At 39.3% G+C, this 17,485-nt stretch overlaps 1 protein-coding gene across 1 annotated transcript; it reads right to left on the bottom strand.

The window, feature by feature from the left end:
- Window positions 1–4,351: 4,351 nt before the first annotated feature.
- FASTKD2 (FAST kinase domains 2) lies at window positions 4,352–17,417 on the bottom strand. Its single transcript, XM_082484366.1, has 12 exons — window positions 17,382–17,417; window positions 15,931–16,722; window positions 15,417–15,520; window positions 13,574–13,682; window positions 11,912–12,035; window positions 9,506–9,645; window positions 9,035–9,207; window positions 8,484–8,644; window positions 7,247–7,468; window positions 6,245–6,329; window positions 5,055–5,169; window positions 4,352–4,600 (listed from the first exon to the last, which is right to left on the bottom strand). The coding sequence occupies exons 2-12, from the start codon at window positions 16,612–16,614 to the stop codon at window positions 4,481–4,483; spliced, it is 2,037 nt and encodes a 678-aa protein (XP_082340492.1). The 5' UTR covers window positions 16,615–16,722; window positions 17,382–17,417; the 3' UTR covers window positions 4,352–4,480.
- Window positions 17,418–17,485: the final 68 nt, after the last annotated feature.

The raw sequence follows: 17,485 nt of genomic DNA, 5'->3' as shown, positions 1-17,485 counted from the left end.
TTATACTGCGGTTGTCCAGAAATAATGAAAAAAGGGAAAAACCTACAACTAGAAGGACAGATCTTAAACATAGTTTGGAGTTCCATTATATTTGCATCACTTATAAGAGAAGAACAATGCAGAGCTACTAAAACCACTATAGGATTATACGTTCAGTAAAACCTATGCTTAAGTACCATAATTTCTTTAAAATTGTGTATGTAGAGAACAACTGATAACCACGGCTCTGTTTTTGTTCTGAAATAACTAATTTCAGCACATTTTGCCTAGGAGTGAATGCTCCACCTTTTTTTTTTTTTTTTTTTTTTTTTAGATCTACAAAACACCTGCAATTCTTTTCTAATTCAGATATCCTATTGTCAGTAAAGAGGTATTGAAACTGGAACCTCATTCATGCAAGCCTATGTGCTCTGAGATTTGTGTGCAAAGAGAATACCTTAACATTAACAAATGGTAATATAAAATAAAACCTACCGCTATGGCCAGAGGAAAAAAAAAAAGAAAACAACAACCAAAAAAAACACATTAGAGGGAAATCTTAGTATTTTTTCATTTTAGCAATTGACCAGAGCCACATCTCTAGGTCTCTGCATACAAAGCATTATTCAATCTCTTGCCTATGCAGAAACAATTGCAATACCTGAGAAAGACTTTCGTTTTCTAATTCCAAACTCCAGTTTATTTAGATTCTGATTTCTTAACAAAAATCAAACTCTTACAATGTACTTTTAGTTCCTCTTTATCAGGCACTTTTGAACGTCTAGGCCAATTTGAGAGCAAGGTAGAAGTTTTAAAGAGAGTTCCTGGATGTTTCTTGTAAATGAGTGGCTGGAATACTTCTTACCCTCAGGAGGCTGGAGCTGGGGCTCAAATGTGTTTTTAGACTTAAGCAAATCCAAGCAGGAGAGAACTACAAGTCATCAGGGCCTGCAAATCCAGCTGCTTATGGAAACAATTTGTTTTTGCAAACACTCACTGTTCTCATTCTGCATTACTTCACAAACTTTGTTTCATTTTTGCTCAGATGGTACTAGTTTATTTTCTGTTCATGCAAGAGCCTTCTTGAACCTTGCAGCCCACATCTTCTGCCTTCCTGTTTCTTGCTCTCATTTTAGGTATGTTCACACATCATCCTCAGGCCAGTGAAGTTTGCTATTTAACTTACACTTGTAAATCCTTCTCAAAATGTTTCCTTATTGATTGTGTGGTATATGACAATGATCTGAGTTTGTCACCCTTTTGTATGTGGATATCCCTCAGATGACCTGGAGAATTGAAAGGATGGACAGTATAAGCATTATTCTGAAGGAAATGTTTACCAGATAAGCCAGCTTTATCGTGGCATTTTACTGTTTTGTAATAAGATTTATGAGTCAAAAAATGTCTAACGGCAAGCAGCATGTAAAAAACAGGGATCATAAGAGGCAGTATCTATTTCTTTGAGATTAGCAGGACAAATACTTAAGTCCAGAATTTCACAGCTCAGAATGAAGGAAAGATTCGTACAGATCTACTTTTCACACGTCTTTGTGACCCAGGAATAAAATATGCTCCCTTCATACAAGAATCTGGTCAAATATAAGGTTGCTCTGTGCAGCTGAGTCCACAGTCATAGCTACATAATTACTCCAAGCCCTGTACTTGCTTTATCTTCTTTAACAAGCCTTCGATTCATTGAAGATCCTTCCCTCCCTCAGCAATTTAGTTTACTTAATAAATTACCTATTTTCACTTTACGCGGGGTTGAGAACCTTGGTCTTGCTACAGATTGGATACACCCTTGAAATACCTTTAGTAAGTCAAAACACCACAGCAAATATCTGGGTTCCATCCATTAACAAAATACACCCATGTGCTGTATGAAATAAAGCCACATTCAACTTCCTGGTTCCTCACTCCTTGTTCAGAAGAAATTTCCAGCCACTGCACTTGCAAAGTATTTCAAGCGTGAATAAGTTAGAAACACATGTTCCCATGTCTGCAGGCAGGCTGTGACAATGGTAGAGAAGGGTGCAGCTTGCATCTCCTGTTAGCCTCACTGGCAGGACAGCTAAAAACATCTGTTTAGTGCCTGTTTTGCTTAAAAAAGGGGATTTTGCACCTTTCACACCAAGCAATCTATGCAGTGACAAAACCCACAACTACAGGACCAAAATAATTATTGCTGATCTTCATTGTGAGTCTCCCACTAATTTTAATAAGCATGATTCAGGAGAGAGGAGAATGGTATTCTAAACAAAGATTATAATGCACAAAACAGGGGATTAGATCTCCCTTACTACATGAATTGGACACCTGAGAAACCTGGGTTTATTTCAGACATTGCATCAGAGAAGCTTTTTAGCAGATGTAAAGATTCAGGAAACCCACAGCTTTGAAGTCTCTCTGGCAGCACCTACATACTGCTTGGAACTATGAATCAGTGTAGATGACAGTAACGACTTAAATTAGAGGTAGCATAAAGCAAGCTATTTTAATAACCACGGTGGTAATTGCGGCAGACTACTACACTTCCATCCTGCTTATATAAGTTTTGACCTACTCGTAAGGTATTTTAAAAAAGAAACAAACGATGGTGATCAGCTAATTTAATGTGCTATGCCATTTTTTGCCCGCTGGTGGCTAATTCTGTCCAGGCTGCTGGCACCCAAGAAGCCCGTATACTTCCCTGCCTGGTGTTTGGTCCCTGAAGAGATGAGAATTACGTACCTGCTACCAAGGACCTGACTGAAAAGCTCGAAGCAGAGGAAGCAGTTCCCCAGCTCAGGAGAGAGCAGCAGCCAACACTGCATTAGCTTGGTTTGTAGGGCTTCAGCTTTGAACAGCACCAAATGCACCACCCAGCTCTCCAGCAGAGTATTTCAGACCTCGTCTAGCGCAGGCTGGGACCATGAGTCAGTCAGCCAGCTCAGAACATCAGAATAGCCCTGATCAGTCTGCTTCATGGATGAATTTGTACAGACAATGCTTTCTTAAAGTAGCAGATCCAAAAAGGGGGCATAACAAACTTCTCATCAAGTCAAGCAGAAGAACTCTGTTCTGGTTGTTAAGTTTTACAGTTGCATCAAATCTGTTTTTATGCACGTGCTGCATTTCAGAGGATGACATGCTGAACAGCTTGCTCTGCTTTTTATGACAGACTGCTGTGATGCTTGTTTGGTTGCAGTTTCCTTCATGAATGTGCACCATATTCTTTCTGCGTGTTCTGCAAGAAGTTAGGCAGTGAATTTTTTTTAAGCACATTGTTTCTTTTCACCTTATCTCATCACTGTAATGCCTTTTTTCTCTCATCTTTGTAATACCTTAACCATGTGTCCACGCTACTCCAGAAAGACAAAGAATGTAGTGCTTATGAAGCAACTGAAGCAAGGGCACCACCGTTAGGTAGCACGCAGTCACTGTAGAAAGTATTGCTGTTTCCCTTCATGCCGATTGGGCTGTGGCTGCAATTTAGCAAAATTGTAACTGAAGATCTGATTACAGCGCTGAAACAAGCAAGCTGTTGTTGGCAAATGTACGTATTTTGAGCATTCCAATGCTCTTACTAAGTACTTCAGCAACTCCAGCACAAGAAATGGATTTTACCAGTAAACGTTACCAAGAACGGAAAAGGTGTACCAGTTTTCTGTGCTCCTTCATTCAGCTCAAAGGCCCAAAGCTGCTTTGAACTTCCGGGACTCTGCCAACATAATCAATTCCACCCCTACATAACAGGCCACTGGAGATGCATCGCCTTATGTAATGAACAAATCTGAATATTGCAACACCTCATTAAATAGTTGTGGAGACACTAATAGCAGAAACAGAGAGCAAGAGTCAGTTTATAAAGACATGCCAGACCTGTGTTGTAGCGAGACGTCTCAAAATCTATTACAGTAGCAGTGAAACAAAAGGTTCAAAAGAAAAAGCATACAGCTAACAGAATCATTATTGGCCTGAACTTCCAAAAACCGGGTGAGATTGATTTCTTCAGAAACTTTTCACGTAACTTTGGATCTTTTAATATACCTCTCAGGCTGAGTTATTTACTGCTTTACCATCTATAGTTCTGCATAAAGAACACAGGGGATGGTGGGGGTGGGATGGTGGGGGGAATCCTTCTAGTGAGTATTTGTAGGCCATGTTCCAATAGCACTTGAAGTAGTCATTTCCTTTCCCTGACCCAGCTCAAGAGAGAAATTTGACTTGGGGCATGGGGGAGGGGAAGCAAAGCGAGGATAAAATAAAAACATTTCAACAGCAATTGATGTCAGAATGCTTTTTGGATTAATTATGTAGTTCCTTTCACTAAAGAAAACCCATTCCCGCTTCACAAAAAAAAACCAAAAACACTATCAGCAGACATTGTTCACTTTACAAACTCTTCACAATCTGTAATACTTTGGAGTAGCCAGTTGTATATCAAACTGCTTATCTCTTCCCTTAAAACTTTATATTAATTACACAGAAAAAAAAGAGAGATCAGGATTGTTAGTTTATTTTAATTATTATCCTGCACAGTCACTTCAGAATAAGGCAAAGCATTTTCTGAGTAAATTTTTCCTTTCAAAAACTCAACTGCATCTTCGATTGTCATTTCCTGAAACTTCTTGTTCAGGACCTGGAAGAAAGAAAAAGCAAAGGGTACATTAGTTGTATTGTCTTTAGCAAACTACCCTGTCCCACAAACCAAGCGCTCAGTGATGGGAAGGCCACAGGGAGTTGCTGTATTTTGAAAACAAGTTGACTTCTATCATTCATTCTATAAAAATAAGAGAAATAAGCCAAAGTCACATAGGTTTTTTAGGTACAAAGCAATTCAGTGGCTTTTTTTTTTTCTGAACTATGTTTACGTTTATTTTGCTAATAATGATAAATGGTAGCTTGTCATTTAGAGTTCTTCTTGTCCTTCCTCCCTAGTGACACCACCACTACCTTCTGAGTAGAGATGATGTACAATTACCACTCTGGAGAAAGCTCACCATTCCCTACAGGGCCTGTTCTACCAAATAAACACACTCATCACTGTGCTGATAACAGGACCAAAACAGAGAGAATAACAGTACTCTTCTTACCAGAATTACATGATAGCCCAGTTTATTTAGATGCCGCATCTTCATTGCCAGCTTCCCTTGGGGGTGTGTTGTACCCACACAGAAGGCAGACAGAGGAACAAAGAGAAAAGCCAATCTATGACCGAGAAGAGAAGGGAAGACTCCATTGTACAAATGCAGAATAAACATTTTTAAGACAATGATTCAATTATGTCCTTTAACTTTGCAGAATATATAGCTGTCTTTCTGCAGGCAAAAATATCAGGACTGCACAAATTTCATTATCCTTTTCCTTCCCCAGACTTAAGCAATTTAGATCCTCTTTTCTTCTGTGAGCTTCACACAAGTACGAGCACCTACCCAAAGACCTAGAGCAGAATTAAGTCCTTAGATCTCCACTTCTCCCACAATGAGAAGGTCATTCAGAATTATACGTTATTTTGACAGTTTGTGCATTTACTTTGATCCTCTGCTAATATTCAGAATCAGTTACTTCCTGCCATAAAAACCTACTTGGGAGCGTGAGGAAAGCTGAATGCCTTGGAAGCCTGACAGTGAGTTTCTGTTACACAATTCACGCACTCTCCTTTTCCCAAAAAGCAAACTATACAAAATACATTGCTGTGCAGCGAACCAGCACACAAATGTTAAGTATTATCCAATTCTACTTAAGCATTATTTAAATTATATATGTCCCACTTCAGTTACTGAGAGGTCATTTTTCTACACAAGATTAAATTAATCACCTAAAATGTGGATATGATGATCCTTTTTATTCAAATTATATTTCAGCAGCTGAATTAATCGCCATAACATATCGATGAGATGCACATTTTAGAGACTTAAGAGAATAATTGAATGTTTAATTGGACACACAAATACTTGGAATTTTAAAACCATAATGTAGCAGTATTTTGGAAGGGATTTCAGTCATACTTCAAAACCTGTATCCATTACAAGGGTATCGGTACTGTGATGTTTCCTGCCTCTTTCTCTGAAACGTTAAGTTTTAGCCTCTGCTAGAAGGTAGTGACCTGGATTAATTGTTGCTCTGAACTGGCATGGCAATTTTTGTGTTCCTCCGTGAGCACAAATAACAAGTTAGTTATCTACTTTGCTTCTCCAAATCAGCGAACCAAAGAAGTAACTGTATGGAATATATACAAATAAAACTAGTCTGCTAGAAAAAATATGCAGTCAAAAAAAGACACCTTTGAACACTTGAGTCAGCATCATCATCTGTTGCAGATATTGGGAGCACCTTCTTTCTCTCTGAATCCATTCTGATTTCAAAATCTGAAAACAAAACAACAAAACATTTAACGCTGTAAGAGGTTACAATTAATGTTATCATTTGAACATCAATTGTTCAAATTGTTTTCAAATTAACAGTTCATTTGAAAAAGTTAACAGACACATCACTGCTCTGTTTCTAATTGCTGTTCTCTAATAACTTACATATTACTGATGGCTTTTCCCTCCCTGGAACCCAATATAAAAGCTATAGCTTGCACATCTCCAGCAAAAAAAAAAAAAAAACCACATTTGTTTTTGAAACTGTAGATACAACTTTATGGGAGTGAAATCATAGTTTAAAGAAAATAGTCTTGATTGCAGTCTGTCATGCCTACTCATATTTTCCTGTAATCTGATTCCTTATTAGAAATATTTAGGAAGAAAATTATTGCAAATACTGAAAAATTGGTAAGCTGAGTGGCTGGCAAAAAATAAGCAATATCAAAATATAAAAGAAACCAAACTTTATGAAATGATCTATTAAAGAAGGTCATATCCAATTTCATAAATGAAAGTAGAACCCAAACCTTAGACAGAGCTTCAGAGAAGAAACAAGTCAGAGAACAAAAGAAGGCTGAATCACTAATGTGATTCAGTACCAACATGTCAACTGTATAAAACAGTTGGCCATATTGGATTTATGTACAATTAATATCTACTCGCTGATGCTTAACAAAAAGTCCAAAGCAGTTTTGTAAATAAGAGCAATCATAAAGTTTAATAAATTGACATAAATACTTTAACAGAAGCATACTAGAAAGTAGTTTCACCAATCAAAGACATAATTTGTTAAGACCATGTCTTCTAATTGTTACACTTTTAATCACTTGCACCCTATGCAAATTTGTTACCACCTTATTACTTGGGGGATTATAAATCTACATTAAAAAGAGTATGACAGTAATTTGGTTTCATACCAATATGATACTTATATGGCAGCTGAACATTTTGCTGAAACATGTTCTCATCTCCCAGAAGTTCTATCAGTGCCTCCCGAGCCTTTCTGAGATTAAGAGATACTAATGAGGAGGAATTCTCAGTCAGCACAAATGCAGGCTTTTTGAAGGAAGGGCTATCAAATTCCATACATGTTCTCACACAACGAAGCATCATTTCCTTTTGTTCTTGGTAAAGATCATCTGAAAAAGGACACAAAAAATATTTCACCCAATGTTATCATCTCACAAAATTTTTCATTTTATTATCATTTATAGTCTGTTCTGTCAGAGCAAATTAATTTCAATACAGGAATCAAAACTCAATTGTTTTTTCACTGAACATGAGTACCTTCAATATATTGTTAAATATACACCATCTAATTACAATATCAAAGTCTACAGCTGGGACCTGCTCATTTATCCAATCTTTCCCCTCTACTGTACCACAGCTCTGTGCATGCTGCCAGTTATTACAGGAGACTTTAGGAGAACGTGGAATGAGAAAGCATGCATGAAAGCCATTTATAAAATCCAGACAACTAGAAGGCTATTTATAAAAAAAAAGAAGGGATATCAGACTTGGCCATAATTTTGAAACTGTACTTTAAGAGTACGAAGCTGCACAAACTCTAACCAGTTACAGCTTTACAGCTTTCAGGTTCAGTTATAGCAGACTCAACAGCAAGACACAGTGTTTTACTCTGCACTGAATTTCTACTCCACTGAACTACTCTACTGGCTATAGAGAATTGTAATGTGGAAACCAAATTCTACTATAAACCATTCCAAGTTCCTCATTGTAACTCAGAGTAGTCAAAAAAACCTTTTACTTGTGATTCTAGGTACCAAAGTTGGTTTACAAAGGTTAGAACTCCCTGTGTTTTTAAAAATGCCTGAACATCCGTTGAAGATAGAACCCCTGGCTCTCACACATTTCTACCATTTCTACAAATCTCATATTCACCTCTCTCCATGTGCACACCTACTAGTAAACTGTCGTCACCATGAGGCCCAATACAATAATCCTGATGCCCTAGTGCAGAAACAGATCACTTAGATCACCATGACTATGTTAGCTTTGCCTTGAGGACTTCAAATTTAATATGAATCACGTTTGCCTTCTTTGATTTCTAAACTTCGAACTCAACTACAACAACTTATGCACAGATGCAGACTCTCCATTTTAAAATAAGAACATGCCAAATTAAGGCCTGACCTGACAGTAGTTCATTTCTGCTGTCCTTCTGTAGCAGCTCATCAAGTGCACGATGAGGAAGATATCCTAAGATGCAAAGTGAATACACTGCCCTCAGCAGTTCTGTGTCGGACATCTGAGGGAGGTATTTATTCAAGCAGTTATGAAGAGTCTCAAAAAACCTTTTCCAAAAGCAGAAGAAAAGTATATAAATACACAAATAAGGCTATATAAAACACAGATTTCAAGCAAAAATACAAGTTAAAATCATTATTATCTTGTATAATCATATGTTGTTGTAACCTAACATTAGCTTTTCATTCTTCTTTGAGGATACAGCTACATATCAACAGATTTAGTAGCCCGGTCAGTCTAAAACCAAGGTCTCAATTTTCAATTACAGAGAAAAATTCCTATGTAGAAAAAATGTGAAAAGACACAGCAAATTTCCCTTACAGATTAATAAAACAGCATTATGAACTCTCTCACAACTGACATCAAATACTAGTTGCCATACATTACTCTATAATGACTACATAACATATTATCAGGCATTCTAAATAAAAACCTACAGATGGTTTTGGCCTCTGGGAATATAGTTGAGTCGTGAATACACTCGGAGAACAATCAAAAGGTTTTTCAAGTTGAGGAATTCAGGGTTTTCTGTCACCTTCTCAGCAAAAATACCCATCAACTCACTAGGCTGAAAGCCAAGTGTCTCAAAGGCAGAAAGAAAAAGCAAAATCTGAAAGAAAAAATAGTTTTACAAGGTCAAGAAAGCCAGTAAAGTGGATCCTACCTGTTGATTTAATAAAAAGCATTTTTAATGAAAGCAAATTTTTCAAACCATAACACCCCTTTTATTTCTTATCTTGTTATTCATCAATAAACGGAAGAGCATTTAAAAAATCTAACCGTATCAACTTCATCAGATTGGTATTCCTAAAAAAAAATCTGTTCAAGCATAAACATAAAGAAAGGTAAGATGGAAAGCACTGGATATTCTACTAGTACTACTATAAATTATTTGATCTCAAACTCACCTGTCTTTTGTCCCAAAGGCAGGCAGTGGAATTAACATAGTCCGCTACTGCTGAAAACAGTTTTACATTACGGTATTGGAGACTGTAGCAAGCTTCCAGAATGAGAATTAACTGCCGAAATGAAGCATCGTGGACACTCTCTATAACAGAAGAGCAAAAAAGGACCAATGATACAAAGCAAGGGGAACTGCAGGTTGGAGACACTGTGGGATCAGTTTGGCTAAGGGATGGAGGAGAGGGAAAAAAATCAGATAAGGAACTGTGGAACAGACTGAGACAAGCTAGGCAAAGTCAACTGAGCTAAAACACACGAAGAAACTGAGAGGTAGAAGAAACTAAACTGAGTTAGAATCAAGCTAGAAGGGATAAATCAGCAAAAGGGGACAAATTAACATTAGAAGAAAAAAGATTCTGTTCCCAGAACATCTTCTGTTCCAGGATTCTTGATCTTCAGCACCTCCCTATACTCAGCACGGAAATCTTCAGGCTTTAATCCTCCCTTTAGTACTGATTGAGCCTTTGGGCTGTCCACCATGTCAGCTGAGGAAGTAATAAAGAGGAGGATCTAAAGCTGCTGATTAATCAGATATTAGCACATGATGAAATTTACATTGTTTCCAAATTTGGGTTTACAAAACGGCAAGAAACCACATATATGAATCTATGTCTAAAAAGCACTAAAGGCTGTCAAGCACTAAAGCATTAGTGTATGCGAAACTGGAAAACATGGAACCATAATGTAACCTCCTGGCATTTAAGTGTGATGGCACAGATTGAGTGCCAGATGACAAAAGACTTCTGCACAGTACTGCTGCCTCATTTGCCACACAAGATGGACCTACTCCTGAGATGAAAAACATTGAGCACTGAAGAACAGTGCTCTCTTGAACATCCCACTTTTCTGCAATGAGGGGCATACATGTCATAAGACGTGACTGCAAGAGAAAAGACTGTAGTTACAGAAGTAGCATCAGCACCCATCAAAACTAGACTATCTTTTCCTCTGCCAGAGGACTCAAGAGGATAGCAGGAAAATAACTGAATTTAACTCCTCTGAGTTGTGCTCAGTGATTTTCCGGACTCTGTATAAAATACTGTTACCTCATTTCTTGAAGTGCCAAGTGCTAACAACTGCAGTGGAAGCCAATGAGAGCTATGCATCAAATAAAGTGATTTATAATGCTAAGTATTCTTAAAGAAGATAGGCTAATGAAATCTCATATTACTGGACACTTTGACCTTAATCTCTCTTCTGCACAATTAGAAAATTATTATCACCACTGGGTCACTCTCTTCCTGCTACAAAAATTAACCCAGTAAGTACCTACGAAGTACACAGTTATTACAATTCTGGTCAGGTCTTCAGATATGAAAGAGAGGTCTACTTTCTTGAGAGCCCCAGCAACAGCGCAAGACATGGAAAAGCTGCTAGAGAATTCCTTTGCCCCATGGGCCCCAAAGCATGCCCCTCCATCCTCTTCCTATTCCATCTCCAGTCTCTGATAGGGGTCATTTCTGTCCAGAAATTAATCACTCTGTCCTCAGAGCAAGATTTGCACGATGTGCAGCATGTAAGTCCTGAGAACGTGCACTAAAAAAAAAGCGGGAAAAAGTATTAAGTGGCTGCTAACTCTGTGTATGCCATTTAGCCCGTGTACTCAGTGTGGTGAAAGTCCTATGGGAGAAGCCAGTATGTCTAATTGAAGACCATGTCCTAACACACATGAACAATCAGGACAAATACAGGCTGTACAAGCAGTCCACACACCACTGGTTTATGTTAAGAATGCTGTTTTTCTATCTTAATGTTTTTTTAGACACAACTTCCTATGTGTTTTAAGCATGAATCAATACCTACAGACCCCCTGTACTTATGAAAAGTATTGTAAAGGTATGGAGAGGAGTAAAAACATTAGCTTTCATTTAATTTTTTTCTGGACTGCAGCATGATTTCAGTTATTAAGCAACACTCAATAACTAAATCCAGTTAATCAGGGAAACACTATGTTCCCTTTAGTTTATCAACTAATCACCCTAAGCCACCAATCCATCCTGTAAGATGTCCACTTCCAAGTCAGATTTGTTTCAAAAGTTTATCTAAAATCTATTTTTTCTTGCTAGAATTCAATTCTTTTTCCTAAATTCTGCGTACACAAAAATGCAAAGAAAAATACATAAGTCAGGTAAATGCTAAGAAGAGCAGAGATGACCAGAGCTATTTGCTTTTACTATTGATCAGTAATTTTCTGTCTTGCTGCTTGTCAAATGGCTCCACATTACTATAATATCCTGTAAAACAAAGATGTTTCCTGAGTTTTAAAGGAAATCAGAAAAGGGAGATGAGACAATAATTAGGAAGAGTTTGGTATAAAGAAGGGAAATTTAATAAACAAATTTTTTTCTTACCCTGGATCTTTTTACTGCAGGCATTCAGGATTGGAATGGAACAATAATTCATTGCAACAAGAGCCAAAAACATACGCAGAGCATTCGGGAAAGTCAGATGGTCTATCTCTTTCAAAACTGCCATCTAAAGTGAATTAAGAGTTTATTAATTCCTTTATTCTTTGGGTATACTATCACTCCTTTTTGGTGAAGGCATTTTCACCAAAACTTTCACAAATTCATTAGCCTGTTCAGACTTATATGAAAGAAAAAGGAACAACAAACAGCAAAAGCATAATGTAACTACTCTCAATTTCTTAATACACAATTATAGCAGATCAAGTATTCTAGAGCTGTGTCACTATGCAAGTTCCCAGCAATTTGCCTTTATATGTTTTTTTTAAAAGGAAGAAGTCTCAGTAAAGCTCATTTCCAAATACTGTGAATATGTATCTTCTACCAATTCTTTAAAAAGTAGCAGAAATGTAATAGGCACAGCTGACTTATTTAATACTACTCCAGTTACTGTTTTGGACATGTGTGAAAGCTGTAAGCCTTCAAAGTAATCCAACAGCACGCTGAGTGGCATACAGCTACAAATGCAGACTAAGGCACAGAAGGTCAGCTCTGATGCCATAAAAGGGACTTCATTTATCAAAGCAGTAATTAGACTGATATAAATGACAGTAAAAATGAGACTACAAAGTATATTGGCTATTAAAATACAATACTCTTACTGCATGCATATCAAAGGTTAAATATAAAATGTGTCTACAATAGAAATTACACAGTATTAAAAATAGCACCCTGTAGGCTCAGAAAATTAAGAGCTCTGTTCAGTTACCAAGGGGAAATGTTACTTTCCTCTCAGTTCCATATTCCACCATATCTTCAGCCAGTTTCTCACCATCCTGTAAAAAGTGATACCTTGTCCAAGGTTTTATGATTTACTTACAACTAACATACTGCATGAGCCCCCAGCACTGCTCTATTCTTGCCCAGTTTCCCATCGGTGGTATCTTCCCTCACTTCCTCATGAATGCTATTACAAACCCTGACCTCAGAGCCCTTCAGCTATGTGCAAAACCAATAGCAGGCCCTGTTTGAAAGGTTTCAAAAGGTGTCTTTAAATCAGGGGACAAAACCCAGTACACCCTGTGGTAAAACCTACAGCCCCCTTCCAACCACTGTATTTCCCAGGGGATCTTTCAGATACACAGAAAGATAAGGCTATGAGGTAGGTGAGTTCTCCTGGCATCTCACTCCCCTCAGTCCTCTAGCCCTGTACCATTACTGGACACAGCCCCAACACAGACAAGTTTTCTGTCTTCTCATCTTCCAGCCACAAGCTGGGCAAGGGATCAGGGAACAGCCTGCAAGTGCTTCTATAAAATACCATGTGACCAACCCAAACAAGGGGTGAGGGCACTGCTATTTTGCTGCCTCAATTCCTTTTGTACCACCTCCATTGCCTTCTGACCCCTTTCATGGTGGGATATTCCCAGCCTCCTAATTTAAGTTTTTCTTGCAGATATAGCTGGACTATGATTCATATCTGCAAAAGCAGTTAACCTTTCTATTATATTTTCTCTTTGAGTGTCTGAAAAGAGCCATACACAATTTATAAACAATGAAAGAGCACAGGTTTTGTGAAAATAAAAATGAGCCTCCAACTAAATTTACCTCTAATTTCTTTTTCAGGAAGACTGGAACATCTTTTCCCATGCATTTCATCAGGTTTTGCAGTATAAAGATGTCTTTGATATTTGGAATGCGCTGCTCCACTAGTAATCTGATGAAGAAACACACACAAGGCCTTGAGCTAGAAAGAGTAACTTTTTAATAGAGCTTTCCTCATTTCAGCAGAAACAGGTAGGTACCCCCATTCTCCCTCACTGATGTACTCCCAAGTTAAAGCTGTAATTCCCTGCTCCTCTCCCACCTCTTTTTTGCAAGACTGGCATAACCCTACATGATGTGGCTGCAGCACAGATATTTTGCACATGGAAATGATTATATATGCTTTCTTAATGATATCCTGATAGATGAGTGTTGTTGCTGATACATTAACCACAGGGGCACCTGACCAGACCGCACATGTGACCGTGAAGACATGAGTAGTGTTAAGCCTCAAAGAATTAATACTCTTCTGCAGAAAAAAAAATGCACATTTTTATCACAGAATCACCTACATGCAGGCAAGCTCTGAAACACCCAGGAAACTCAGGGACAGACACTGACAACAACTTGCTGCAAGTGAGGAAAAAAACCTAAACAAGCAATGCTGTGGTCGCAGGAACAGAAGGGGATATTGTAACACAGAGGGATCATAAGCACAAGACAAAGGAGTTCTGCATTCCCAGCACCTCCTTTTCTGGCTCAGAGGGGGGAATTTTAATTGTTATGTTAGGAAGCATTTTTTCACTGAAAGGGTTATTAAACATTGGAATAGGCTGCCCAGAGAGGTGGTGGATTCACCATCCCTGGAGGTGTTTAAGAAAAGAGTAGATGAGGTGCTTAGGGACATGGTTTAGAAGTGGTGGTGTTTCTATCAGGGTAGGTTAACGGTTGGACTTGATGATCTTAAAGGTCCCTTCCAACCTCACTAATTCTATGATTCTATGATTCTATGTCTGAATCACCCTTAAATATAGCTGCACAGCTACAAAAATATGAAGTGTCACTTTCTAAGGCAGTGCACTGCTCTGAAATTCATCCCTGCAGATGCAGCTTCCTGCAAACGGGCAAGCATTCCACACATCAAGACAGAGAAAGAGCTGTAGATGGATCTCCTACTTTCTATCAACTTACAAGAACTGTGTACCTGAGCTTCCAGGAGAACCTGGTTTTTGCATATCACTAACACATCCACCTTCTCAAAGCAGGATCTGGCACAGGACCAAAAGTCCTAATCCATGGCAAGGTTTGTGACAGCCTCAGTAAAAACAGCCTCACGGGAGTGAGCAGATTGGTTACCCACATAAAAGTCATAGGCCCAGAAAAAAATCACTACAGCCACAGAAGTTATTCTGATACAGCACTACACAGAAGGCCTTGCTGGATGCACATATACAGTCTAAACTTGCCTTCATCTTAATTTTTACTTAGTAAATTAAAAGAAAATATTCCCTGGCTGTTCAAAATCATTTTTCATTACGATAAATCAAAATACTTCACAAAGTAAGCTAGTCTCATTACCTCCTTTCTACACACAGATAAAACAGAGGCATAGATATGTGAAGAGACTTGATCAACATCACAAAAAACCCACAGTGGTGGAGCTGGAGTCAGAATATGAATCCCCTGCAGAGCAGTCTAGCACCCTCCGCCATCGGAAGGCTTTCTGCTTGAAACTGCAAAGACAATGCCAAAAATCAGTCTTGTGCAGCTGTATCTCATGTGATCATTTAAGTCCTAAAACCACAGTATCTCTTTTATGCACAGACACTCCCTCCATGATTTCTAAAAGACATAAATTCAAACAACATTTAAATATGAAGAACATGTGAAATATTTTTTTTCTCACTGTAATCCAGCTTGAAGAGCGCTCACATTCTTGTCTTTATCCAGCCCTGCTAAAGTAGTCGCCAAAACTGAGATACATCGGTTATCAAGTTGATTGAGCTTCTCCTGTTAAAGAGTTTTCACAATGTCAGGTTACTTCATACCAGTAAAAGTTTCAGAAAAGAAAAACTGACCACTCTTAATCTTTACCTGCCATCTTCTTTCCCTCAGAAGTCAATTCATAAGCTTTAATTCTGCCGTAACCTACAAGGTCTCACATCAGTCAAATTTAGTTGATGTGAAAACAGTAATGACTTTTGAGACTTCTCCTCTCTGTTAAATCTGTCTGAAATCAGGCAGTGGTTTTAAAAATGAAGGAAATTAGAGGTACACACAAATTAACCATGAGAGCCATTTCCATGGAACATTGGACTACACCAGGGACATAACCCAACTCTCTCTGATGTTACACAGCCTCCCAGAATTAGCCCCGAGATTTCAGCCCACACTTAGGAAAGAGGGATTTTGATACTTACTTGGCACACCCTCACCAAAGTCTGGACGAGGAGAGTGTTCTGAGGAACACCCAGGTTCACCACAGCATGCAGACTGAACACCAGGTCACTTCGCGTCATCCTTCTAGAGTCCCGCAGCAGCTGCTGACAAAGCTTGACAAAAGCGGGGTGCTCAAAGATCAGCTGCTTCTCGTAACGCTGCTGATCTTCGGACAGGTGTTTGAAGAGCTTCCATACCGTAGTTAAACAGTTTGTGAAGTGCTTAATGGAAACAGCAGACTCTGCAGCCAAGTCCAGTACATCGCATGGACAAGTACATTTCTGGAGACTATTAAAGAATGGTTCACTATGATCCATCACATGCTTCTCTTTGAATCTCCCAGAATCATCCAACTTTTCAAGTTCCAAGGAGCTATGGGGAGCCTGCTCACTCACCAAAGCCTCTGTACTCTTCTCTGGTTGTACTTTAGCACCTGTGCTAAAAACATCTACATTTTGAGACAGAAATCGAAGAGGTGATCCAAGCAGTGAAGGAGAAATATTTAAAAATAATTTCCTGAAGTTCACATTTTCCAGGGGATCCCTGTATCTGCCAATCCATAAAACATGTTTTCTTGTTGTGGCTGAAGATTTGGGAGTCAGCACAGAATTGCACCTATGCATGTATCTAACAGTATTTAACAAATAACTCATTTTATTATTCATTTTTGCTAATGTGTCATGAATACATTTAAAATGCCAACTCAAAGTAAGGGATCCGATGAAATTCTACCAGTGGTAACAGTCCTGGGGAAACTGCATAAGATCACTTATCTGCAAAAACAATTGAAAATTATGGATTAGTTACCAGACTTTCAGTTCCTAAAATTTCAATTGCCAAATCTATGCACATCTTTTACAGGAGAAAAAAAAAAAACATTTGGAAAAAGATCCCTGGAAAACGATTTGCAGAGGGATGTTTATTTGGTCTACGTTTTAGTCAAAGCTCTCAACACAAGGCGGGTGTCAATTTTTTCCTCGCTACTGTTTTAATCAAAATCTACACCGGGAGAGAGAGTCTTTTCCGGACGGGCGTTTCTCTAAGCAGACCCGTCTCCTGGCAGGGCTCTGGTGGGTCACTGCCACCCTGCAGCTCCGGTTAACAGAACCCTGCTCGGCTGTGGCCACAAACAGCCTGCCCCAGCCTCCCTGCCGCCATCCCCCGGGGCCGGGGACACCCGGGGGGGCAAAGCCTCTCGGTTGCGGCCTCGTTATCTGCAGGCGCTGAGAACACTGCCCCGGGGCGTACGGTACCAACGGCGCGGGCCCAAAGCCCGGCGCCAAGGGAACACAGGCCTTTCGGCGGCTCCGCAGCGGCTCCATACACTCGGGCGCAACGGTGGGGGGATCCCGCCGCGCCGCCCACCTCAGCCGCGCCGCGAAGGGACAGGCGCGTGGCGCACAGCCTCCCCCCGACGCCCGGTAGCTGTTACCTCGCACGCGGCGGCGCCATGACACCCCAAGTCGTCTCCCCCCGTCTCCGCGCGCTCTCGTCGGCCCTCGCGAGAGGGACGGCGCGGGCCGAGGGACAAACCGC

Source organism: Vanellus vanellus (assembly GCF_965231255.1).
Source record: "Vanellus vanellus genome assembly, chromosome: 5".
In the NCBI taxonomy this organism is placed as follows: domain Eukaryota; kingdom Metazoa; phylum Chordata; class Aves; order Charadriiformes; family Charadriidae; genus Vanellus; species Vanellus vanellus.
This window is presented reverse-complemented; position numbering and strand designations above follow the sequence as displayed.